This window comes from Syzygium oleosum, unplaced genomic scaffold (genome assembly GCF_021117445.2).
Source record: "Syzygium oleosum isolate NSW1041296 unplaced genomic scaffold, Sole_v2.1 Sole_v2.20, whole genome shotgun sequence".
NCBI lineage: Eukaryota > Viridiplantae > Streptophyta > Magnoliopsida > Myrtales > Myrtaceae > Syzygium > Syzygium oleosum.
In genome coordinates, this window is record NW_026607504.1 from 4,714,932 (window position 1) to 4,736,744 (window position 21,813).

A 21,813-nucleotide genomic window follows, 5' to 3' on the forward strand; every position below is an offset into this window, starting at 1 on the left:
GCCCTGTGTCAGAAAGCTTTTGACACTCACCCCATCAAACAGGAGATATTCCTAGATCGAAAGTCATTCACACTTTGTTCCCTTCTGATCTCAGAAATCAATTAAATTAATTAATCCCGCATGCATTATTTTTAGGGGGTCATTAGGTAAGTTTAAATGTTCATTTCTTAATCTCTCATAACTGATGCAACCTGGAGATGGGCACTCTTCACAAGCAGAGAAGAAAACTGCCACTGAAGGACACAATTCTGTACATTTGAACTGGCGATCATCCGGACGAGTACTCGTTAAAGATTAACCTTTGACGAGTACTTGCTGAGAAACTTGTGAAGGCCATTGTCCAATTGCTTTAATAAACTAAGCAAGTAATTAAACTAACGTTCTTTTCCGTTGATACTGTAAGTGCCAAGTAGGAAAGCCAAAAAAAACTGCACTTATTGGTTTCATATTGAGCTAAATGGTACCCTTTTGGAGCACTGGTTAAACATCTTTATGAAAAAAAATGTGTGAAAGAGACTTTGGAAGTTAATTGATTTCATGAAACCAGACATTATGTACAATGCTTAGAATTTCAGCAAGAAAGTACGAATTTCCATGGGACCGAGCTCGACAACAAGATCCGAGACACTGACAGGGCCCCCTCTTAAAGGCGTCGGTTCCGCCGCGACTTCCCCTTCGACTTTCCATGTCATCTGCTTCATTTCAGACTTCTCTTGGTTCGCAGACAGGCTCATTTCTTTTACTTCCTTTATCTGTAGTCATGACCATATATATCAATGACCAAATTATGTCCATTAGTATGAGAAAGTACTTCGTGTGGTTGGCAGACGCTAAGAAGAGCCTCGGCATTAGTGCAGTAAAAGCTTTACATACCGTCCTTCCAGCAAACATCTTCTTCAGCTCGACTTCAGCCAAGGTGGAATATTCGGCATCTTCACCGGGCTAGATATATTCACAACAAGAAAGATGGAAATGAATACTATGTGGCATATATCAATCACCTCTCTTTGATTGAAGTTGGGAAAACTGACTCATGAGGATGTCGACTTGATGGAATGTGTTGTAGTGAGTCAATAGCCTGATAGAGTTAGTTTAGCCAATCCGCGAGGCAATGCCTCCATAGTTGGATTACAGTCTCTTGTGGGTTTGCAAAGATTCATAGTTCTGTTGATTCTAGATCTCACATATAGTTTTTATCACAGCCCCAACGGCATTGCATTCAAATGAACTGGATTGACAAAGCTCTTTCTTTTTGGGCTAAAAGGTTAAATGAAGTTCTTTTCTCACCTCATAAAGATGGGCAAGACGTAGAAGTGCACTTTCATCATCCAACTCCTGCGAAACAGAAAGGTCAATTAATCCCAGAGAGAGAGAGAGAGAGGGGGGGTGTGGTGGAGGGAGGGAGGGAGGGGGAGAGAGAGAGTATTTGAGACAAATCTGAATAACCTGCAGAGTGATCAAAGCAACATTTTGAGGTAAACTGTAACTCGAATCCATAGCAGTCGCAATGGTAACATGAGAAGCTGTCCAGTCCTCCATCTTCTGCGGGGTCGTTCTCTTTTGCTCAGGTAAAGGCTAAAGCATAGACCACATAAAGCTAATGCATTCAATCCGTACCTCATGTGCAAAAGCCAGAACTAAAGGCGAGTACACTTCTTGGCCAGTAGTCCGTCGCCAGCGAGCTCCCAACCCTGGTTTGTTGATGCCTATGTAGTAGTGTCCTCGTACCTGGCAATACAACATCACTTGGGAAAACGAATGAGGAGAAACAATTGGTTGTCCACAAATAACTTCTGGCGATGTAACGCACCGTTAGTCCCTTGCACGTACTATTTGAAATGCACACCATCTCATCGAGAGGTTCCCCCACTCCTCTGCTGTCATCTTTAAGTATTCGCCTGGTACATGAAGCAAGAGAAGGTAAAAAGATTTCTAATGCGGAGAAAGGAAGGAATCATATGGGCAGAGCACGGAAAGGATGTGCCGAACCTGTGAAGCATCAACTCTATTTGCTCGTCTTTGATACTGGCTCCCCCAGCGGCACGATCCACTAAGACAGAGAATTCGGTTTTGTTGTCCGTAGTGAAAATTCCGAGATTAATCTGACGGCCAAGTGTAGGAGGAGAGGATTATTTTTTAAGGGAAAAACATATTTACGAGTCTATGCTATAGGTTGATAGAATTTTATATGTTCAAGTACCATAGTGTTACTCGCAGTCATTTGGTAAATCGTTAAATTTAAAGAACTTACTGGGTAGTAATTTCCTGCAACAGGTTGAGTAACAGTGAGGGACCAATCTGGTCTATAATCTCTCACCTGCATGAACCATAGTAAGCTTTTGCGTGTCAGCTTAGGACAAGCGATGAACGAGCAAGATGGCTGTTGTATGAATTAATGCTGTGACTGGAAGAGTATGTTTGCACATCATTTCGCTGAAGATGTAATTCAGCTGGTAATGAAAATGCAAATTCCAGCTAATGTCTTTTGATGTTAAGAGAACCAACTTTTCTTTTAAACGACCTTTGAAATGTGAAATGATGTGCACAATAATAAATCTAGCAAACCTCGCATTCCATCTACTAGTACTAATATTGAGATTATCTGTCGAGAACGTCGATAATTTCAAGAGATAATAAGCAAAGGCCGCATCTAAAGGAAATGTAGATTTCGGAGTTTACCCGTTTTATGAAATCCCTTCCATTAGAATCGGTGTAGAAGGTTTTCTCCGTGGCCATATTCGCAGTCATTTGTGTTATCACCTCCTTTCCAACTCCATCATCTGTTGGAATTGGTCCTATCTTCAAAGTTCAAAGCAAGAAGTCTTAGGAGGATTTTCTAGGAGACTGGAGGTTAAATCTTTACCACGTAGACATTAGTGACAATAAAACGATCAACTTTGCATGCAAAGCATTGAAGATTCAATCAACTTTTTGTTGCTAAATTTTTTTATTCTGTCATATGTTAAAATTCATAGTTTACAAAGCAACAACTATAGAGAAGAACAACTCACTGTGAATTCGACATCAGCCTGCTCTTTGTCCTTGTATAATCTCGTGACCTGATTAAGTAAAAAAGTCAAATGAGATGTCTGACAATTAAGCCATTTGTCTCATGTGTTCCCTTTGTGCCGGTCCAAAACATCATAAGATATAGCACTTCATTAGCAGCAATTCATACCCGATGGGGCAAAAAGGGTTTTCAAGAATGTCATGATTTCTTGCTCCAAGTGTTTTGGAATGAAGTTGGCTAATTGACATACTCGATCTCAATTAGGAATCAAAAAGGGGGCATTATAGAAGTAAATTACCCTCCTGTTCTCTACCATCAAATCAAAATCCTTATAATTGCTCATTAACTAAGGTAGCAACGTTGTTCAGAGTACAAAAGCAAACTTAAACTTGGATCGAACTTGAAAACTTAAGCTATTAATGTGAATGTCCAACGTAAATGAACAAGTATCATTTTTTTCTGGGTCAAGGATTGTGGTTAAATGAATGACACTTAGTAGCTTAGCTATTCAAGCTAAATGTTTACTACAGTGCTTCAGTCTAACTCTTCATTGAAATATCTACATTCTGGACATCTTTGGGTCCTTCAAGTAACTTGAGTGCTGTAAGCCCATGGGAACTAAGACCCATTTGTTTTTGAAAAGAAAGAGAAACAGCCAAGCAAATCATAGGGATAAGCAAGAAAAATGTGTGCTTGGACTTAATTCATCAAACAAATGACCTGGTAGATCCATGAACTGAACTGTTGATGCACTTCATCAACTAGTGGTCCCCGAACAACCTTCAGGGGTACCTGTGAGAGTTGAAATAGGTCATGATCTCTTATCTGTCCAATCTTGTCGTTAGGAAAGATTTAATATACGACATCACTGAATGAATAGTATTAATTAATGTTCCAAGAGTTACTTAGAGCATGCACAGCTGAGTAATACAGGCTGCTTACTTCTCTTGAAACAATAGTTGGACGAGCCCCATCTGGGCGGAAGATGTACGCACCAGAAGCCTGCAACAAAAGAACTCTGCTGAGCACTTGCAGTCATCTATCTACCAGTCCTGGTTTGTGCTGTGAATTGGTCTAGATACCGGTCCACATCGTGTCACAAATCAAGCACAGAAAGAGTTACCTGAGAATCACCTGTGTCGCCGATACTTGAGGCATAGTAGAGATAGCTTTGCTGTACTGGTACATCAGCCTGGTAAATTTGAGTCAGTCAACTAAAGATGCTATGCAGTGAATTTGGCATAGCTTCACAGTAGCATATAAGAAACCCTTGTGAATGCACCGATAAGTAAAGTAACGGAAAAACAAGAAGTGTTATAAAGTAGAAAATTAATTTTTTCTAAAAACCCTGAAGAAAAAGCTAATGTTATCGTATAAATGGAAACGTCTAGATTTTAGGAGAAGTTCTCATCAATGTTCTCATCAACTAGAATTGCACATTCATCTCAAGTCCTAAGAGGACAAAGAGGTGCTGTGAACACTGAAGTACGAGACACACTAATAAAGTAGGTTAAGATGCCAACCACATGAGACAATCCTAGAAGCAAAAGAAAAGGCAGTATATGGAGATGAGATAGTGCTGTAAACAGAAAAGATTGATTCAGCTGATCCTCAGTTGACAGTGAAGATACAACAGGTACATCAATCAATTAAGTGTCCAAAATTATTATTCAGAAGACGTGATTGAAGCTAGAAAGCTGAAGCAGCCAAGTTGCATTCCAGAACCCATTTTCATTGTTATAACTTGTCTGGATACCCAATATGTTTGTCAAGGAGCAACACAATTCAAGAGAAATGGGTGAGTGAAACTTGAATTATTTCAACATAGAAGTTCATAGAAGTTCAACAGCTCAGCACTTTCAGTTATCTATTTGCAGTTACAATCAATTTTATCTATCTAGCATTCCTGCTGAGCACTTGCAGTTATCTATTTTGGCAGTACAAAAATAGCCCTTTTCTTAGAGAAAGTTATATATCAGGTTGCACAAAATCTTTGGAAAGAGCAACTTTTTTCTACAAAAATGTTGCAAGTATGATTTTGGTCCAAGGAACTATGAAGAATGAGATGAGATTAATAATTTCAATGGATTTATCCATGGATAGTGAAATGGTAACAGAACAGTGAACACACTTTGGAAGAAAATCTCATTGCTAAACAAAAATCAATGATATTCACCAGACTCACCCCGGTTTTAGAATTTGATATCCGGACAAGTTGCCCCGAGGTTGACGAAAATAGCATCTTCAGATCCCCTGGTCCAACTTCTATGGTATCATTCTGTGGATTGCTCAGTGTAGAAAGGACACTAGTTTTACTTTCCCCTGCATCATTTTGAATCCCAGATAAAGAAAATAGATTTAAAAGAGTCAGCATGGCTTACTAACAACCATGAAGCCATGTCAAATTAGTTGTGCTGATCGATTTTACAGCCTCAGACACATGCACTTCAAATGGACTCTGAATAGTTTTGGAGCATGTCTACTGTCTAGGCTCATCTCCACTTTTACATGTGCAGTTTACGCATGCTGATTATTATGGGTTTGAATTTTGACTCATTATTCATTCTGCTTCCTGTTCATGTGATCTACTCTAGCAAGCCTTTGCAGATGATATAAATATCAATCTCAGAGGCTTGAACGATTGTTGTCGAGAATCAAGTATGTAAATCCCAACCTTCTGTAGCTGCTCTAGAAATGAAGTATGTGTTCCAACCCAATGGCTGTAATGAAACTTGAAATAGTAGCCAGTACTTTGGGACCTGCTGAGGTGACAATCCCAAGTAGGCTTTCACATAGAAGTTCCTCAAGTTGATTGTAACTTCATCCAAATCGATAAATTGCACTTCAATGGTATTTCCAGAAGAGTCATGGACGACAAAATTTGAATCAGTAACCTGGTAGACATTTTCATCGCCAAATTATATCCAGGAGCAATTATCAATCTCTTGATGCATAAACTATTGGCGCAAAGAAGTATATACTCACTGGGATCCTTATAATATCAGTTCGATTCCATCCAAGCGAATTATATGCTACCACAACCTGATAAAGAAAATTTCAATGAGAATATAAACACGTTTCTTTAAAGAATTTATAGCATTAAACCCAAAAAATTACCAGACTCTTTCCGTCCGGAATATCTTCCTCTGTTGCTGGGCAGAAACTTATATTGAGCAATTGGCACTGTAAAAAAAGTGACGCAAATAAGAGATGGATACACGTCATCTTGAGTAAGGGAAACATTTGGTCTTTAGACAAAATTTATGTCTTAATGAACCGACTTGCTTATATGATAGTTTTAAGAACATTTACAAATCCTTTTGGTTGGAAACTCTAGGGATTAGATTAAAACTTACCTGGCTAAAATTCAAAGCAGGTGACGAGCACTGACCTCCTGGTTTCTTACTGACTAGGCACGAGAGAGCATTATTGACGACAGCTTCTGCCTAATCGATTTTAGAACAGAGCATTTAGAGATTAAATTGAGAGTTGAGAGCTAAAAACCCCAAAAGGAAAATTCAACAGGATTTCAGTTTCCAACCTCAGAAGCTCCAACAGCTAGGCGCTTCTCATAATCATTTGTCGTGTGCTGTTTAGCTGTACCGCTGACAGCATCGTGATGTTGTGCTATTCCTAAGGCATCTCCGAGCCCATAAGTACTAGGACCACTGGACCTTCGCCCCACCACAAATTCAAGTTGGCGCGCTGCCTAAATAGACAAAAGAGAGCACAGCCATGACAATGTTTAATGGTGCTATACTTAGTACATATGTGGAATAGCTGATATTAATCATCAAAGGAAGCGGGGAAAACACAATATCTCCTCAGATGTTCATTTGAAGATTTAACCCTGCCCATGGCACCTAGACAGTTAAAAAATATCGCTACTCATCCCTCCAGAAACTTAAGTCACAAAGATTGCACACGGTGAAGACAAAATTATTTAAGTCGTGGGCGTTCTACTCGGCTTCAAATAGGGCAACAACAGGAAGACATATCCTGTGTTCTGATACAGTATGAACTCCAAGAAAGGGAAACAATACCAAATAATATCCACTTAGCATCCTAACATATCGTTTTAGGGCTGGCCGGCTGGTAAAGTAACCAGTCCAATAGGCATCTTTACTATCTGCATACCTGTACACAGAAGCAAGTGCTGGTCATATATCTAGTCGACAGTGATTAAAATAGATATATCACAAAGAGGCAACTGAGATGGTTGAAAAAGCAGTGCTCACGGGAAGTAATCATCGGTTTTCAGAGGCCATGATACATTTTCTGTATTTTTGGCATCAACGTAAATAGATGGTGTAGAGTATAATGCATTCACCCGACCATCCTGAGAGAGAAGAAATACCAGGAATAGGAAAGAAAATTATGGCAAATGCATTGAAAGAAAAGGAAAAGGCAAAAGCATATCTCTCCTCTCCAGAGTAAGCTTTGAAAGTCTTATTCTAAACTAATTATAGATCCTTTGGGTTACATCTCAAAGAAAAACATACTGACGAAAGTACCATAACCTTGATGCCTAGGTCAGTCTCCAAATTATCCGTGACTATAGATGAGGTTTTGCAAAACTTCAAGCTTTTCAAAGCATAAACACTCGCATATTACAATCGTAAAAGCAAATAGTAGAGCAGGTAATTTTACCTTGTTAACATAATGAATGAATTTGTCCATCTCCTTGAACCAAGACTCAGCGTATTGGTACTGAAAATCGTCACCCATGGTCCACATAATGTGATTTGTTCTTGTAACATTTGCCTGTTCATTGAGAAAAATGAGTTCCTAAATGTGTACCTCAATAATGTTTGCACATATAATTATTTGACAATGGTCAGTCTCGGTCAGAGACAAACCAAGATACAACAAAGCTGTTGCCTGCAAAAAGCTAAGAGTATACCTGTGTCATTGCAGCACTAATAAAATCATTCACTCTTTTTTCGACATTGTAGTCATATAGGAGAGTATTATCCTGCAGTTTGAATATCTCAATTGTGAATCTGTCTCCCAGAAAAAAAAGAAGCTTGAAAGTGATTAATTTGGTCGCATAACAGCACGCACCTGAACAGGCTCAAAATCATTGGACACTTCAAAATCGAAACCTTCTGGTGGACTATAGTGAATGGGAAATGCATTTGTGAAAATCTGCAAGGGCACAGACAAGTGCATACTATTAATCTTTGAGGTGCAGTAACCAAGAAAAATGAAGGTAATGATGTTGCTTCTATTTCAAACCTGAGATGAGGAACCAAATGTTTTAGACCCATGCCATATGACCTCAAGAGATTTATCATTCTTGCGATTCGCTCTGTCTTGATAATCGATCCTCGCAAAATGCATGGAATCAAATCCAACCTGCAAAAATGGTGATCCTTTTATAGGAAATACAACACAAAGCATAGAAATTTATTGGGGAAAACAACCATGCTGGGCAACTCTTTTTTCCATTTAAGGACAGAGAAAGTTAGACAACATGATACTTTCCAAAGTCTAATGGTTGCATCACAGTGAGCAGAGATCAAACCAAAAAATAACTCAGAGCTACACTTAAGACCGATTGGAAGGTGAAAACAGAAAAGGCTGACATTGAGAAAACCTTAGATAGAATCTTCTACCTCAGCTCCGAGTAGGTAAGCTTGCACGGCAGAATGTCCAAACGGATCAATTTGCCATCCAACTCGAGGAACTTTGTTGAACTGTGACTTTATCAAGCCATGACCTAGAGTTGTTTGGTCAATCATGTCGATGTAATGAGTTGTTGCCTCGTCATGCATACACCATCCGCCATTTCTGCAAATTGCCAACACTACTACTGTCAGGACAGTAATAGTGCAGAAATTGCCAGAGACCCATTTAAATGCTTACTGAGCGCATACATGAATTCAAATTGGCCAGCATTCACAAGTTTCTTCACTTGTTCTTGTGTTTCTGGACTTTGCTCTAACCACCATCTTTGGAAGAAAGCCTATTATTTCATGAAATTCATTAGTTACTGTATCAAGCTGAGCTCGTTTGTAAGTGGACAATGGAGGGAATGAGCGAAGGCCTGACATGAAGAAGCTATAGCATAAGACAACTGTTTGTCCACAGAACCGATTGTTTAACAATCGTGAACAAACAATTAGTGAGGTACACTTCAAAAGAAGCAGAAGTTGGCTATGGTCCGCATCTATAAAAAAAATAATATAGTACAAAGTGCATTGTCTTACAAGAATAAGAAGGTACAAAATTTACAGCATAAATGTTTGATAAGTTAAATTTATTTTGGTTAAATCACAGTTTCTCTTCTCTCTCTCATTTTTTTTTGCCTTAATTTAAAGTAATAGAGGAGAGCTCTGAGAATAAGTAATTAAGGTGAATAGACCGAGGCTGATAAGATTAAGAGAACCAGTATGCAAGTCCACGAGAATATAAATGCAAAAGGTGAGTGAAACTCTAAAGATGGTAACGGGTATTATCAAATGTAGTGTTCATGAAGCATAAAAGACAGAAAGCATGCAGCTACATAATCCCAAAGTTTCATCTTGCCAAGGTACGTCCTTTGTTATCAACATGAAATTAAAAATGAGAATCATGTAATGGCCATTTTCATGTTAAGTGGGACAGCAATGCTGAACTTAAGTAGCTTCTGTCTAGTGTGCCTTGGTGGCATTCCTGGAAGTTCAGCTACCCTTCTGCTGCAATTGGATTGCACAATTGCACAAAGATTTTTGACTTCTTTAGAAGCCAAAACCAGTATCTTCATGTCAACCATAATGGATTTGCAGATTTGTTGATTACAAATATGAATAGGATTATTATCACGATGGTCAATTGGATTGAAGTATTTCCACAATGCTTCAGACCAGCAAAGCTGATCAACTAGATTCAAGCCTGAGGAAGCAAAATTGACTGATAGCAGAGAACTCAAAACCATGGTTTGAAGATGATCAAAACAAAAATGAGCCTTCAGAGATATGCATCAGAAAGAGTCTAAAATTAACAGAATTTACCATCTCAGCAAACATGAACTTCCTATTGGGATCTCGCACCAACGCTTTGATGACGGAATCAAGCACATTCTCGACGCAGGCGCCCTGCACTACCAATGACACACACAATAACATTTTCCCATTCACATAACCGCATAATTATACATCAACAAATCAATATAGAGCCAAACTTCACTATGCTCTTCGATCCCGAAAAATTCTAGGACCTGGATGGAGTTATTTGAGCCGACATAGTACTGATCGATGGTCTTCAACCATCCGACGTCGTCGTGCGAATGCGGGACCAAATGCACGTTCAACTTCCCTTCCACAACCCCAGCAGCAGTGTTGTACTTCATGTAAGCTCCATTCACTCCTCCATACAACCATACAATCTCCAACATCACAATCACAAAACGAGAACCCACAAGAGTATCCATTCAGCAACCACTACACACACACCCAATCTGTCTCTGTGTCTCTGTCTCTCTCTGTCTCTCTCGGCTTTTGTTGACTGGATAAAATTGCCAAGTGGTGAACTCACCAAAGATTTGGACCAATGATTGAGTGATGTGCGGATCTCCGCTGGTTATACTGGGCTATATTGGACGGCCTGCAATTCGTAATGAGTGTGTAGGATGTCGACTCGTGTCACGGAGAGTTGGCACAGATTCTGCAATGGAACTCCATTAAAGACCAAATCTTTTTGCTTCATCATCTCTTTCAATAGTTAAAAAGTACAAAGACACTTTCTTTGTGTTGTTGCAATCATTCAATAATTGAGCACATTGGGTTATTAAAATCCAGCGAGGCCAAAGTAAGAAATATGGGTAGGATACGCCGGCCAACACAAACGACAAAAAAAAAATCAATCTTTTTAATTCGATCAAATGATCTTGTCCGGTTATGTTGGTCAGACTTCCTCTTTATAAACCTTGGCAAAAATTGACTATGTACTCATGAACCGGGTGTCGGCACACGCACCAAGGTGTCGAGTCTAGTCTTCATGAACTGAGGCTCGGGTACGGGGACCCGAGCACCGGCGCTGGGGTCCCGGGCCTAGGACCCTGGTGCTCATCCCCGATTGCTTGTGTCCAAGTCACTAGAGCCCAAACAATATATGTTTATTTAAGAAAATAAAATTAGATTCTCCTTTCTAAACGATGAAAAGTAATTTATCAATCATTTTCAAATTTCAGTTGAACCCCGGAAAATGTTATTAATTTTCTCGAAAATTACTTCTTGGAAAATATATCCCAAAAATATCAAATTTTCCGTGAAACATACGGAGCCTCACCTACCCTTCTTCATTTATACTGTAAGTGCACTAAAACTAAATCGGACCCTTTGGGGCACTGGTCGATCTCTTTATTATAAAATGCATTAAAGATACATCGAAAGTTAATTTTTTACAAGAAAAGAGACATCATATGCAATGCCTAGAATTTCAGCAAGAAAGTGCGAATTTCCATGGGACCGAGCTCGACAACAAGATCCGACACGTCGACAGGGCCGCCTCTTAAGGGCATCGGTTCCCCCGCGACTTCCCCTTCGACTTTCCATGTCATCCGCTTCATTTCAGACTTCTCTTGGTTCGCGGACAGGCTCATCTCTTTTACTTCCTTTATCTGAACTCAAGACCATATATATCAATGACCAGATTATGTCCATCAGTATAAGAAACTACTTTGTGTGGTAGGCAGATACTAAGAAGAATAATAATGGGATTGGAGCTGTACAAGCTTTACTTACCCTCCTTCCGGCGAACATCTTCTTCAGCTCGACTTTAGCCAAGGTCGAATATTCGGCATCTTCACCGGGCTAGATATATATTCACAAGAAGAAGATGGAAATGAATGCTATGTGTTATCTATCAATCACCTCTCTTTGATTGAAGTGGGACTAAATGACTGATGAGTGTGTCAAAAGTGTGTTAGTGAGTGAATAGCCTAGAAAAAGTTGGTCGAGTCGATCCAAGAGGCGATGCCTCAATGGTTGGACTACATTCCCTTCTGGGTTTGCGAAGATTCACAGTTCTGTTGATTCTAGATCTCACATGGGGTTTTATATCATAGCCCAAATGACATCCCATTCGAATGATATAGGTTGACGAAGCTCCTCCTTTTTGGGCTAAAAGGGTGTAAATGAAGTACTTTCCTCACCTCGTAAAGATCGGCAAGACGTAGAAGTGCACTTCCATCATCCAACTCCTGCGAAACGGAAAGGTCAATTAATCTCACAGAGAGATAGAGAGGATTTGAGTTAAAACTCAATTACCTGCAGAGTGATTAAAGCGACATTTTGAGGTAAACTGTAACTCGAATCCATAGTAGTCGCCGCAGTAACATGAGATGCTGTCCAGTCCTCCATCTTCTGCACGGTCATTGTCTTTTGCTCAGATGAAGGCTTAAGCATAGACCACAAAAAGCTATTGCATTCAATCCCTACCTCATGTGCAAAAGCCAAAACTAAAGGCGAGTACACTTCTTGGCCAGTAGTCCGACGCCAGCGAGCTCCGGTCCCTGGTTTGTTGATTCCTATATAGTAGTGTCCTCGTACCTGGAAATACAACATCACTTGGGAAAATGAACGAGGAGAAACAATTGGTTGTCCACAAATGACTTCTGGCGATGTAACGCACCGTTAGTCCCTTGCACGTACTATTTGAAATGCACACCATCTCATCGAGAGGTTCCCCCACTCCTCTGCTGTCATCTTTAAGTATTCGCCTGGTACACGAAGCAAGAGAAGGTAAAAAAAATTTAATTTGAAGAAGGAAGTAATCATTTGGGGTGGAGCATGGAAATAATGTGCCGAACCTGTGAAGCATCAACTCTATTTGCCCGTCTTTGATACTGGCTCCTCCAGCAGCACGATCCACTAAGACTGAGAATTCGGTTTTGTTGTCCGTGATGAAAATTGCAAGATTAATCTGAGGGCATAGCGTTGGACGATAGGATCATTTTTAAGGAAAAAAGATATTTATGAGTCTATGATGTAGGTTGATGAAATTTCATCTATTCATGGACCATATTATCACTAGCAATCATTTGCTAAATCATTTAATCAAAGAACTTACTGGATAGTAATTTCCTGCAACGGGTTCAGTAACAGTGAGGGACCAATCTGGTCTATAATCTCGCACCTGCACAAACCATAGTAAGCTTTTTCGCATCAGCCTAGGACAATCGAGCAAGATGGCTGTTGTATGAATTAACGGTGTGACTGGAAGAGAATAACATCTTGCACACCATTTCGCTTTTTCAGTGAAATGATGAAAACGCAGATTCCAGCTAATCTTTTTCAATGATAAGTGAACCAAAATTTCTTTTAAACAACATTTGGAATTTGAAATACTCAAAGAACATCATAATTAATAACTACATCACTGGGATAGATGCTTGGTGGAGTGAGTCCGTATACAATAACAAGTATAGGAAAAATTGCACACCATCTGCTAGTACTATTATGCAGATCATCCGTCGAGAATGTCAATTATTTCAGGACATAAGCAAAGGCGGCATCTACAGGAAATGTAGGTTTTGGAGTTTACCCGTTTTATGAAATCCCTTCCATTAGAATCGGTGTAGAAGGTCTTCTCTGTTGCCATATTTGCCGTCATTTGTGTTATCACCTCCTTCCCAACTCCATCATCTGTTGGAATTGGTCCAATCTTCAAAGTTCAAAGCAAGAAGTCTTAAGAGGATTTCTTGGAGACTGAAGAGGCTTAATCTTTAGTACGTAGACGTTAGTGACAATTAATCCATTGATTTTGCATGCAAAGCATTGAAAATTCAACCGACCGTTTTGTTGCATAACTCTGTCATATGTAGAAAATGAGAGTTTACAAAGCAACAAAAATAGGGAAGGGCAACTCACTGTAAATTCAACATCAGCGTGCTCTTTGTCCTTATGTAATCTCGTGACCTAATTTAGTGAAAAAAAGTACAATCAGATGTGTGAGAATCAAGCCATTTGACTCGTGTGATCACATTATACCGGTCCAAAACTTCATAAGAAGCACTTCATTAGCGGCAATTCATACCCAATGGGACAAAAAAGGGTTTTTCAAGAATGTTATGATTTCTTCCTTCGAGTGTTCTGGAATGAATTTGGTAATTTGACATACTGGATCTGAATTAGCTATGAAAAATGGGGCATAATAAAAGTACATTAACCTCCAGTTCTCTACCATCAAATCAAAATCCTTATAATTATTTGTTTGCTAAGGTAGTAAACTGTTCAACAAACTTAATTACTGTATATGTTCACTTGGATCGAACTTGAACATTTAAGCTATTAATAGGGATGTCCAACATGCAATGAACAAGTCCAATTTTTTCCTGGGTCGAGGATTCTGGTTAAATGAATGACATTTCTGATCAGCAGCTGAGCTATTCAAGCCAAATACTACTATGCTTCAGTTCAACGCCGTTGAAATAGCAACAGTGTGGACATTTTTGGGTCCTTCAAGTATCTTGTGCTTTGTAAGCCCATGAAAACTAAAACCAATAGGTTCTTGAAAAGAAATTACAGAGACAGCAAAGCAAATTATCGGGATAAGCAAGAACAATCTGTGCTTGAACATAATTTATCAAACAAATGACCTGGTAGATCCATGAACTGAAATGTTGATGCACTTCATCGACTAGTGGTCCCCGAACAACCTTCAGGGGCACCTGTGAGAGTTGAAATAGGTCATGAACTTTTATGTGTCCAATCTTGTTGTTAGAAAAGATTTAATATAGAACATCCCTGAAGGTAGTATTTTAATGTTCCAAGAGTTAGTTAGAGCATGCACAACTGAGTAATGGCAAGCTGCTTACTTTTCTTGAAACAATAGTTGGACGCGCCCCATCTGGACGGAAGATGTACGCACCGGAAGCCTGCGTTAAAAGAACTCTGCTGAGCACTTGCAGCTATCTACCCACCACTCCTTGATTTGTGTTGTGAGTAGGTCTAGATACCAGTCCGCATCGTGTCACAAACCAAGCATAGAAAGAGTTACCTGAGGATTATCTGCATCTCCAACACTTGACGCATAGTAGAGATAGCTTTGCTGTACTGGTACATCAACCTGGTAAATTTGAGTCAGCACACTATTGATGCTATGCAGTGAATTTGGCATAGCCTCACAGTAGCATATAAGAAACCCATGTGAATGCACTGGAAGGTAATCCAATAAGTAAAGGAAGGACAAGACGTGTTATATTGTAGAACATTGAATTCTTGTCAAACCCAGAAGACAATCTGTCATTATATGAATCGAAACGTCTAATTTTAGGAGTTCTCATCATTATTTCGCTTTTGCTGCTATGAATGGACGCCTCGTATTTACCGATAGATTGTTCGATGACCCTTCAAACTAGAATTACACATTCGTCTCAAGTCCTAAGAGGACAAAAGGCGCTGCAAACGTTGAAATCCGAGACATACTAACAAAGTAGGTCAAGATGCCAACCACATGAGACCCAATCCAAGAAGCAAAAGGAAAGGAAGAATATGGAGATGAGATAGTGCTCTATACCAGAAAAGATTGATTCAACTGATCCTCAGCGGAAAACGAAGACAGAACCGGTTTATCAATCAATAAGCATCCAAAATTATAGAACATGTGATCTATGCTAGAAAGCTGAAGCAGCCAGTTGCATTCCAGAACCCTTTCTCATCATAGAAACTTGTTTGGATGCCCGATGTGTCTGTCAATATATAGTTTTTGGATTTCAAGAGAAACTGGTGACTGAGATGTTCATAAACATACTTTTGGCAGTATACAAAATAGCCCTTTTCTCAGAGCCAGGTATTTGGGCTTGTAAATTATCTTTGTAAGAGAGCAAGTTTTTCCACAAAAAAGTTGCTAGTATGATTTTTGTCCAGAGAACTTTAAAGAAGTGAATGAGAATGATAAGTTCAACAGAATTATCTATGCATAGTGAAATGGTAACAGAACAGTGAACATGCTTTGGAAGAAAATCTCGCCGCTACACAAAATTCTATAATGTTAACTGGACTCACCCCAGTTTTAGTGTTGAACATCCGGACAAGTTGCCCAGAGGTTGATGAAAATAGCATCTTCAGATCCCCTGGTCCAACTTCTATTGTATCATTTTGTGGATTCCCCAGTGTAGAAACGAAACTAGTTTTAGTTTTCCCTGCATTTGAAGCCCAGACAAGGGAAAATTAGGTTTAAACGAGTCGACATGGCTCATTAACAACTATGAAGCTGCGTCAAATTAATTGTGCTGATCAGTTTTACAGCCACAAGCACCACAAATGGATTCTGAATAGTTTTGGAGCATGTCTAGGCTCATATCCACTCCTACATGATGCATTTTACCTCATGCAGATTATTATGGGTTTGAATTTTGACTCGTTAGTTATTCTACTTCCTATTCGTGAGATTTAGTCTAGCGAGCGATGGCAGAAAATATAAGTATCAATCTCAAAGGCTTGAACATGAGAATCAAGTATGTAAATACCAACCTTCTGTAGCTGCTTTAGAGATGAAGTATGTGTTCCAACCCAATGGCGGTAATGAAACTTGAAATAGAAGCCAGTACTTAGGGACCTGATTTGGCGACAATCCCAAGTAGGCTTTCACGTGGAAGTTCCTCAAGTTGATTGTAACATTATCCAAATCAACAAATTGCGCTTGAACAGTATATCCAGAAGAGTCACGGACGACAAAATTTGAATCAGTAACCTGGTGACATTGTCATTGCCACATTATATCTAGGAGCAATTATCAATCTCTTGATGCATAAACTAATGGCTGTGTGTGTGCGCACGCGCGCATCGGTGGCCGCGTTGGTTTGCACTCAGTTCCTTTTACGAAAGGTCCTGGGTTCAAACTCGTCCATCGGTGATTTAAGTGGGGGGTCGTGGCGGTGGGATGCTGCGCTAGCCCCCCTCGAGGACTAGTCGGGCATCACCGCTGGTTTGAGCCCTAACTCGCCAGCCGCGCAGACACCTCGATTATAAAAAAAAAAAAAAAAAACTAATGGCACAACAGGAAAGAAGTAAATACTCACGGGGATCCTTATAATATCAGTTCGATTCCATCCAAGCGAATTATATGCTAGCATAACCTGATATAGAAAATTTCAATTAGAACACATATTTCTTTAAAGAATTTGTACAACATAACCCAAAAAGTTACCAGACTCTTTCCGTCCGGGATATCTTCCTCTGTTGCTGGGCAGAAACTTATATTGAGTAATTGGCACTGTAAAGGAAGTGATGTAAACAAGAGATGAATACAGGTCATCTTCAGTAAGTGAAACATCTAGTCTTCAGACAAAATATAAGCCCAATGAAACGACTTGTTTATGTTATAGTTTGAAGATCGTTTACAAATTCTTTTGGTCGGAAACTGAAGGGACTAAATTAGAACTTACCTGGCTAAAGTTTAAAGTAGGTGATGAGCATTGACCTCCTGGTTTCTTACTAACTAGGCATGAGAGAGCATTATCAATGACAGCTTCCGCCTAATCGATTTTAGAACAAAGAGCATTTTGAAATAAATTGAGAGGCGAGAGCAAAAAAACGCCAGAGGGCAAATTCATTGGGACTTGAGTATCCGACCTCAGAAGCTCCAATAGCTAGTCGCTTCACATAATCATTGGTTGTGTGCTGCTTAGCAGTACCGGTGAGAGCATCATGATGTTGCACTAGTCCTAAGGCATCTCCAAGCCTGTAAGTGCTAGGACCACTGGACCTGCGCCCCGCAAGAAATTTAAGTTGGCGTGCTGCCTATATAGACAAAAGAGAGCCCTATCATGGCGATGTTTAATGGAAGCTCACACTGAAGTCAAAATCATTTAAGTCGCTGGCGTCGTACTCGGCAACAACAGGAAGGGATATACAGTGTTGTGATAAAGTATGAACTCCAAGAAAGGGAAACAATACCAAATAATATCCACTTAGCATCCTGGCATATCCTTTCAGGGCTGGCCGGCTAGTAAAGAAACCAGTCCAATAGGCATCTTCCCTATCTGCATACCTGTACACAGAAGTAAGTGCTTGCCATTTATCTAGTCAATGGTGATTAAAATAGAAATATCACATAGAGGCAACTGAGATGGGTAGAAAAGTGATACTTACGGCAAGTAATCATCTGTTTTCAAAGGCCATGAGATATTCTCTGCATTTTTGGCATCGACATAAATAGATGGTGTAGAGTATAAGGCATTCACCCGACCATCCTGAGAGAGAAGAAACACCAGGAACAGGAAAAGAAAATTATGGCCAATGCATTGAAAGAAAAGGAAAGGTTAAAAGCATCTCTCCTCTCCAGAGTAAGCTTAGAAAATCTTATTCTAAACTAATTATAGATCTTTTTGGGTTACATCTCAAAGAAAGAGATATAAGGGAAAGTACCATGACCTTGATGCCTAAGGGAAGTTTCCAAATTATCTGAATCTGGAAATGAGTTTTTGAAAAACTTCTAATGTTTTGAAGCATAATCACTTGCATATTAACGTAATAAAGCAAATAATGGAGCAGGTAGTTTGACCTTGTTAACATAATGAATGAATTTGTCCATCTGCTTGAACCAAGACTCAGCGTATTGGTAGGTAAAATCTTCACCCATTGTCCACATAATGTGATTCGTTCTTGTAACATTTGCCTGTTCACGGGAAAAATGAGTTCCTAAATATGTACCTCAACGATGTTTATTCACAACTAATTACTCGATAATGGTCTGTCTCGGTCAGAGACAAACCAAGATACAACAAAGCTATTGTCTGCAAATAGCTGAGAGTGTACCTGTGTCATTGCTGCACTAATAAAATCATTCACTCTTATTTCAACATTGTAATCATATAGGAGAGTATTATCCTGCAGTTTGAATATCCCAATTGTGAATCCATCTGCTAGAAAGATGAACAAAATGAATAACTTGAAGGTGACTGATTTGGTTGAATATCAGCACCTGAACAGGCTCAAAATCATCAGACACTTCAAATTTAAAACCTTCCGGTGGACCATAGTGATCAGGAAATACATTTGTGAAAATCTGCACAGCACAGACAAATGCATGATATTAATCGTTAAAGTAACCAAGAAAAATGAAGGTAATGAGGCTGCTTTCAATTCATGCCTGAGATGAAGAACCAAATGTTTTAGATCCACGCCATATAACCTCAAGAGATTTATCATTCTTGCGTTTCGCTCTGTCTTGATAATCGATTCTCGCAAAATGCAGGGAATCAAATCCAACCTGCAAAAAAATGTGACGGTCCTTTTATAGGAAATACAACACAAAGCATGGAAATTTATTGGGGAAAACAACCATGCTGGGCAACTCTTTTTTCCATTTAAGGACAGAGAAAGTTAGACAACGTGATACTTTCCAAAGTCTAATGGTTGCATCACAGTGAGCAGAGATCAAACCAAAAAATAACTCAGAGCTACACTTAAGACTGATTGGAAGGTGAAAACAGAAAAGGTTGAAATTGAGAAAACCTTAGATAGAATCTTCTACCTCAGCTCCGAGTAGGTAAGCTTGCACGGCAGAATGTCCAAACGGATCAATTTGCCATCCAACTCGAGGAACTTTGTTGAATTGTGACTTTATCAGGCCATGACCTAGAGTTGTTTGGTCAATCATGTCGATGTAATGAGTTGTTGCCTCGTCATGCATACACCATCCGCCATTTCTGCAAATTGCCAACATTACTACTGTCAGGACAGTAATAGTGCAGAAATTGCCAGAGACCCATTTAAATGCTTACTGAGTGCATACATGAATTCAAATTGGCCAGCATTCACAAGTTTCCTCACTTGTTCTTGCGTTTCTGGACTTTGCTCTAACCACCACCTTTGGAAGAAAGCCTATCATTTTCATGAAATTTGTTAGTGGCTGTATCAAGCTAAGCTCGTTTGAAAGTGGACAGTGGAGTAAAAACAACTGTTTGTTCGCAGAAACCACGATTGTTTAGCAATTTGTGAGCAAACAATTTGTGAGGTACACCTCAAGAGAGGCAGAAGTTGGCTATGATCCGCTTCTATCAAGATAAACAAATACTTCAAAGTGCATTGTCTTACAACAATAATAAAGTATAAACATTGCAATATAAAAGTTTGGTTAAAATTTATTTTGGTTAAATTGCACTTTCTCTACTCATTGAATTTTTAGTCTTCGATTGAGGGTAATAGAAGAGAGCTCTGAGAATAAGCAATTAAGGGGGCTAATCTGAGGCTGAGAAGACTAAGAGGATTAGTATGCAAGTTCGCGAGAATATAAATGTAAAGGTGATTGAAATTCCAAAGATAGAATTGTCTGAGGCATCAAATCTTTCTTCTGTGTTTAGATTAATAAACGGTAGACGTCCTTACTGCAGAATAATAACCAACATTCACGGGTAAAAAATGGTAACAGGTACTATCAAATGTAGTGTTCATGAAGCATAAAAGACAGAAAGCATGCGGCCACGTAATCTCAAAGGTTCATCTTGCCAAAGTACTTCTTTGTCATCCTCATGAAATTATAAATGAAAAACATGCAACTGCCATTTTCATGTTAATTGGGACTGTTATGCTGAACTTCCATATCTTCTGTCTAGTGTGCCTTGGTGGCATGCCTAGTTACTCTTCTGATGCAATTGGATTGCAAAATTGCATAAAGATTTTAACTTTGTTAAAGTCCAAAGCCATCGGTATCTTCATGTCAACCATAATGGATTTGCAGAATTGTTAGATTAATAGCACCACCTTCAATTGGATTGAAATTTCAAACAATGCTTTAGACCAGCGGAGTCGAGCTGATCAACTACATTCAAGCCTGAGATAGCAAAATTGACTGATTGCAGAGAACTCAAAACAGGGTTTGAAGATGATCAAAACAAAAATGAGCCTTCGGAGATATGCATTATAATCTAGATAACGCTATCATGCACACACACACACTGAGAGAGTCTGAAATTGGCAGAATTTACCATCTCGGCAAACACAAACTTCCTATTGGGATCTCGCGCCAACGCTTCGATGACGGAATCGAGCACATTCTCGACGCAAGCACCCTGCAAAACCAATAACACATAAAAACATTTTCCCATTCACCTAAACCCATAATTATTCATCAACTGGACAATATAACCAAACTACGTTTCGCTCTTTGATCCCGAAAATTTAAGCACCTGGATGGAGTTATTGGAGCCGACAAAGTACTGATCGATGGTCTTCAACCATCCAACATCATCGTGCGAATGTGGGACCAAATGCACGTTCAACTTCCCTTCCACAACCCCAGCACTGGTGTTGTACTTCACATAAGCACCATGCACTCCTCCATACAACCATACAATCTCCAAAATCAGAACTACAAAACAAGAAGCCACAAGAGTACCCATTTCAGCAGCAACGACACACGCTCACAATCTCTCTCTCTCTCCCTCTCTCTCTCTCTCTCTCTCTCTCTCTCTCTCTGTTCATTGTAGTCAGTGACCATTGGATTTATAAGATTGATGAATGGTGAAATCAGCAAAGAATTGGACCAGTGATGGAGTGATGACAGGTGGAGCTCGTCTGGTTATATTGGATTTTACTGCCCGGCCATGTTGACTCTTGACTGTGATTTTGGCACAGATTCTGAAATGGGTACTCCATTTAAGGCCTACCCTTTTTGCTTCACTCTCTCTTTCTATAGTTAAAAGTGCAAAGTTACTTTCTTTGTTTGGGCGTTATCATTCAATGAGGCCAAAATTTAATGCGGCAGATACACTTGTTTATGCAAAAAAACACTAAAATCTTTTTCGATAAAATGATCGTGTCCGATTATAAAAGTCAGACTTCCTCTTCATAAACCTCGGCAATCTCTGCCTACTT

General features: G+C 39.4%; 1 protein-coding gene across 4 annotated transcripts; it reads right to left on the bottom strand.

Moving 5' to 3' along the window:
- Nucleotides 1-466: 466 nt before the first annotated feature.
- Nucleotides 467-21,434, bottom strand: LOC115665107 (alpha-mannosidase-like). Of its 4 annotated transcripts, none has more exons than XM_056320441.1 (29): nt 21,126-21,433; nt 20,925-21,008; nt 19,733-19,821; nt 19,472-19,646; nt 19,088-19,207; nt 18,920-19,003; nt 18,754-18,825; nt 18,500-18,613; nt 18,088-18,188; nt 17,893-17,986; nt 17,569-17,736; nt 17,382-17,471; nt 17,144-17,209; nt 17,016-17,072; nt 16,468-16,687; nt 16,000-16,136; nt 14,993-15,061; nt 14,811-14,870; nt 14,592-14,663; nt 13,864-13,911; nt 13,538-13,657; nt 13,064-13,129; nt 12,804-12,916; nt 12,626-12,713; nt 12,433-12,543; nt 12,262-12,357; nt 12,147-12,194; nt 11,737-11,805; nt 467-752 (listed from the first exon to the last, which is right to left on the bottom strand). In XM_056320441.1, the coding sequence occupies exons 1-29, from the start codon at nt 21,336-21,338 to the stop codon at nt 564-566; spliced, it is 3,033 nt and encodes a 1,010-aa protein (XP_056176416.1). In that variant the 5' UTR covers nt 21,339-21,433; the 3' UTR covers nt 467-563. The 4 variants fall into 4 exon arrangements, with proteins under 4 accessions (XP_056176416.1, XP_056176415.1, XP_056176417.1 ...); XM_056320440.1 differs by lacking the exons at nt 11,737-11,805; nt 12,147-12,194; nt 12,262-12,357; ... (23 more) ...; nt 20,925-21,008; nt 21,126-21,433 and adding exons at nt 874-942; nt 1,288-1,335; nt 1,447-1,542; ... (23 more) ...; nt 10,006-10,089; nt 10,212-10,680; XM_056320442.1 differs by lacking the exon at nt 467-752 and adding an exon at nt 11,331-11,612 and having other exon boundaries at nt 12,262-12,354; nt 21,126-21,434.
- Between the last annotated feature and the right edge of the window lie 379 nt (nt 21,435-21,813).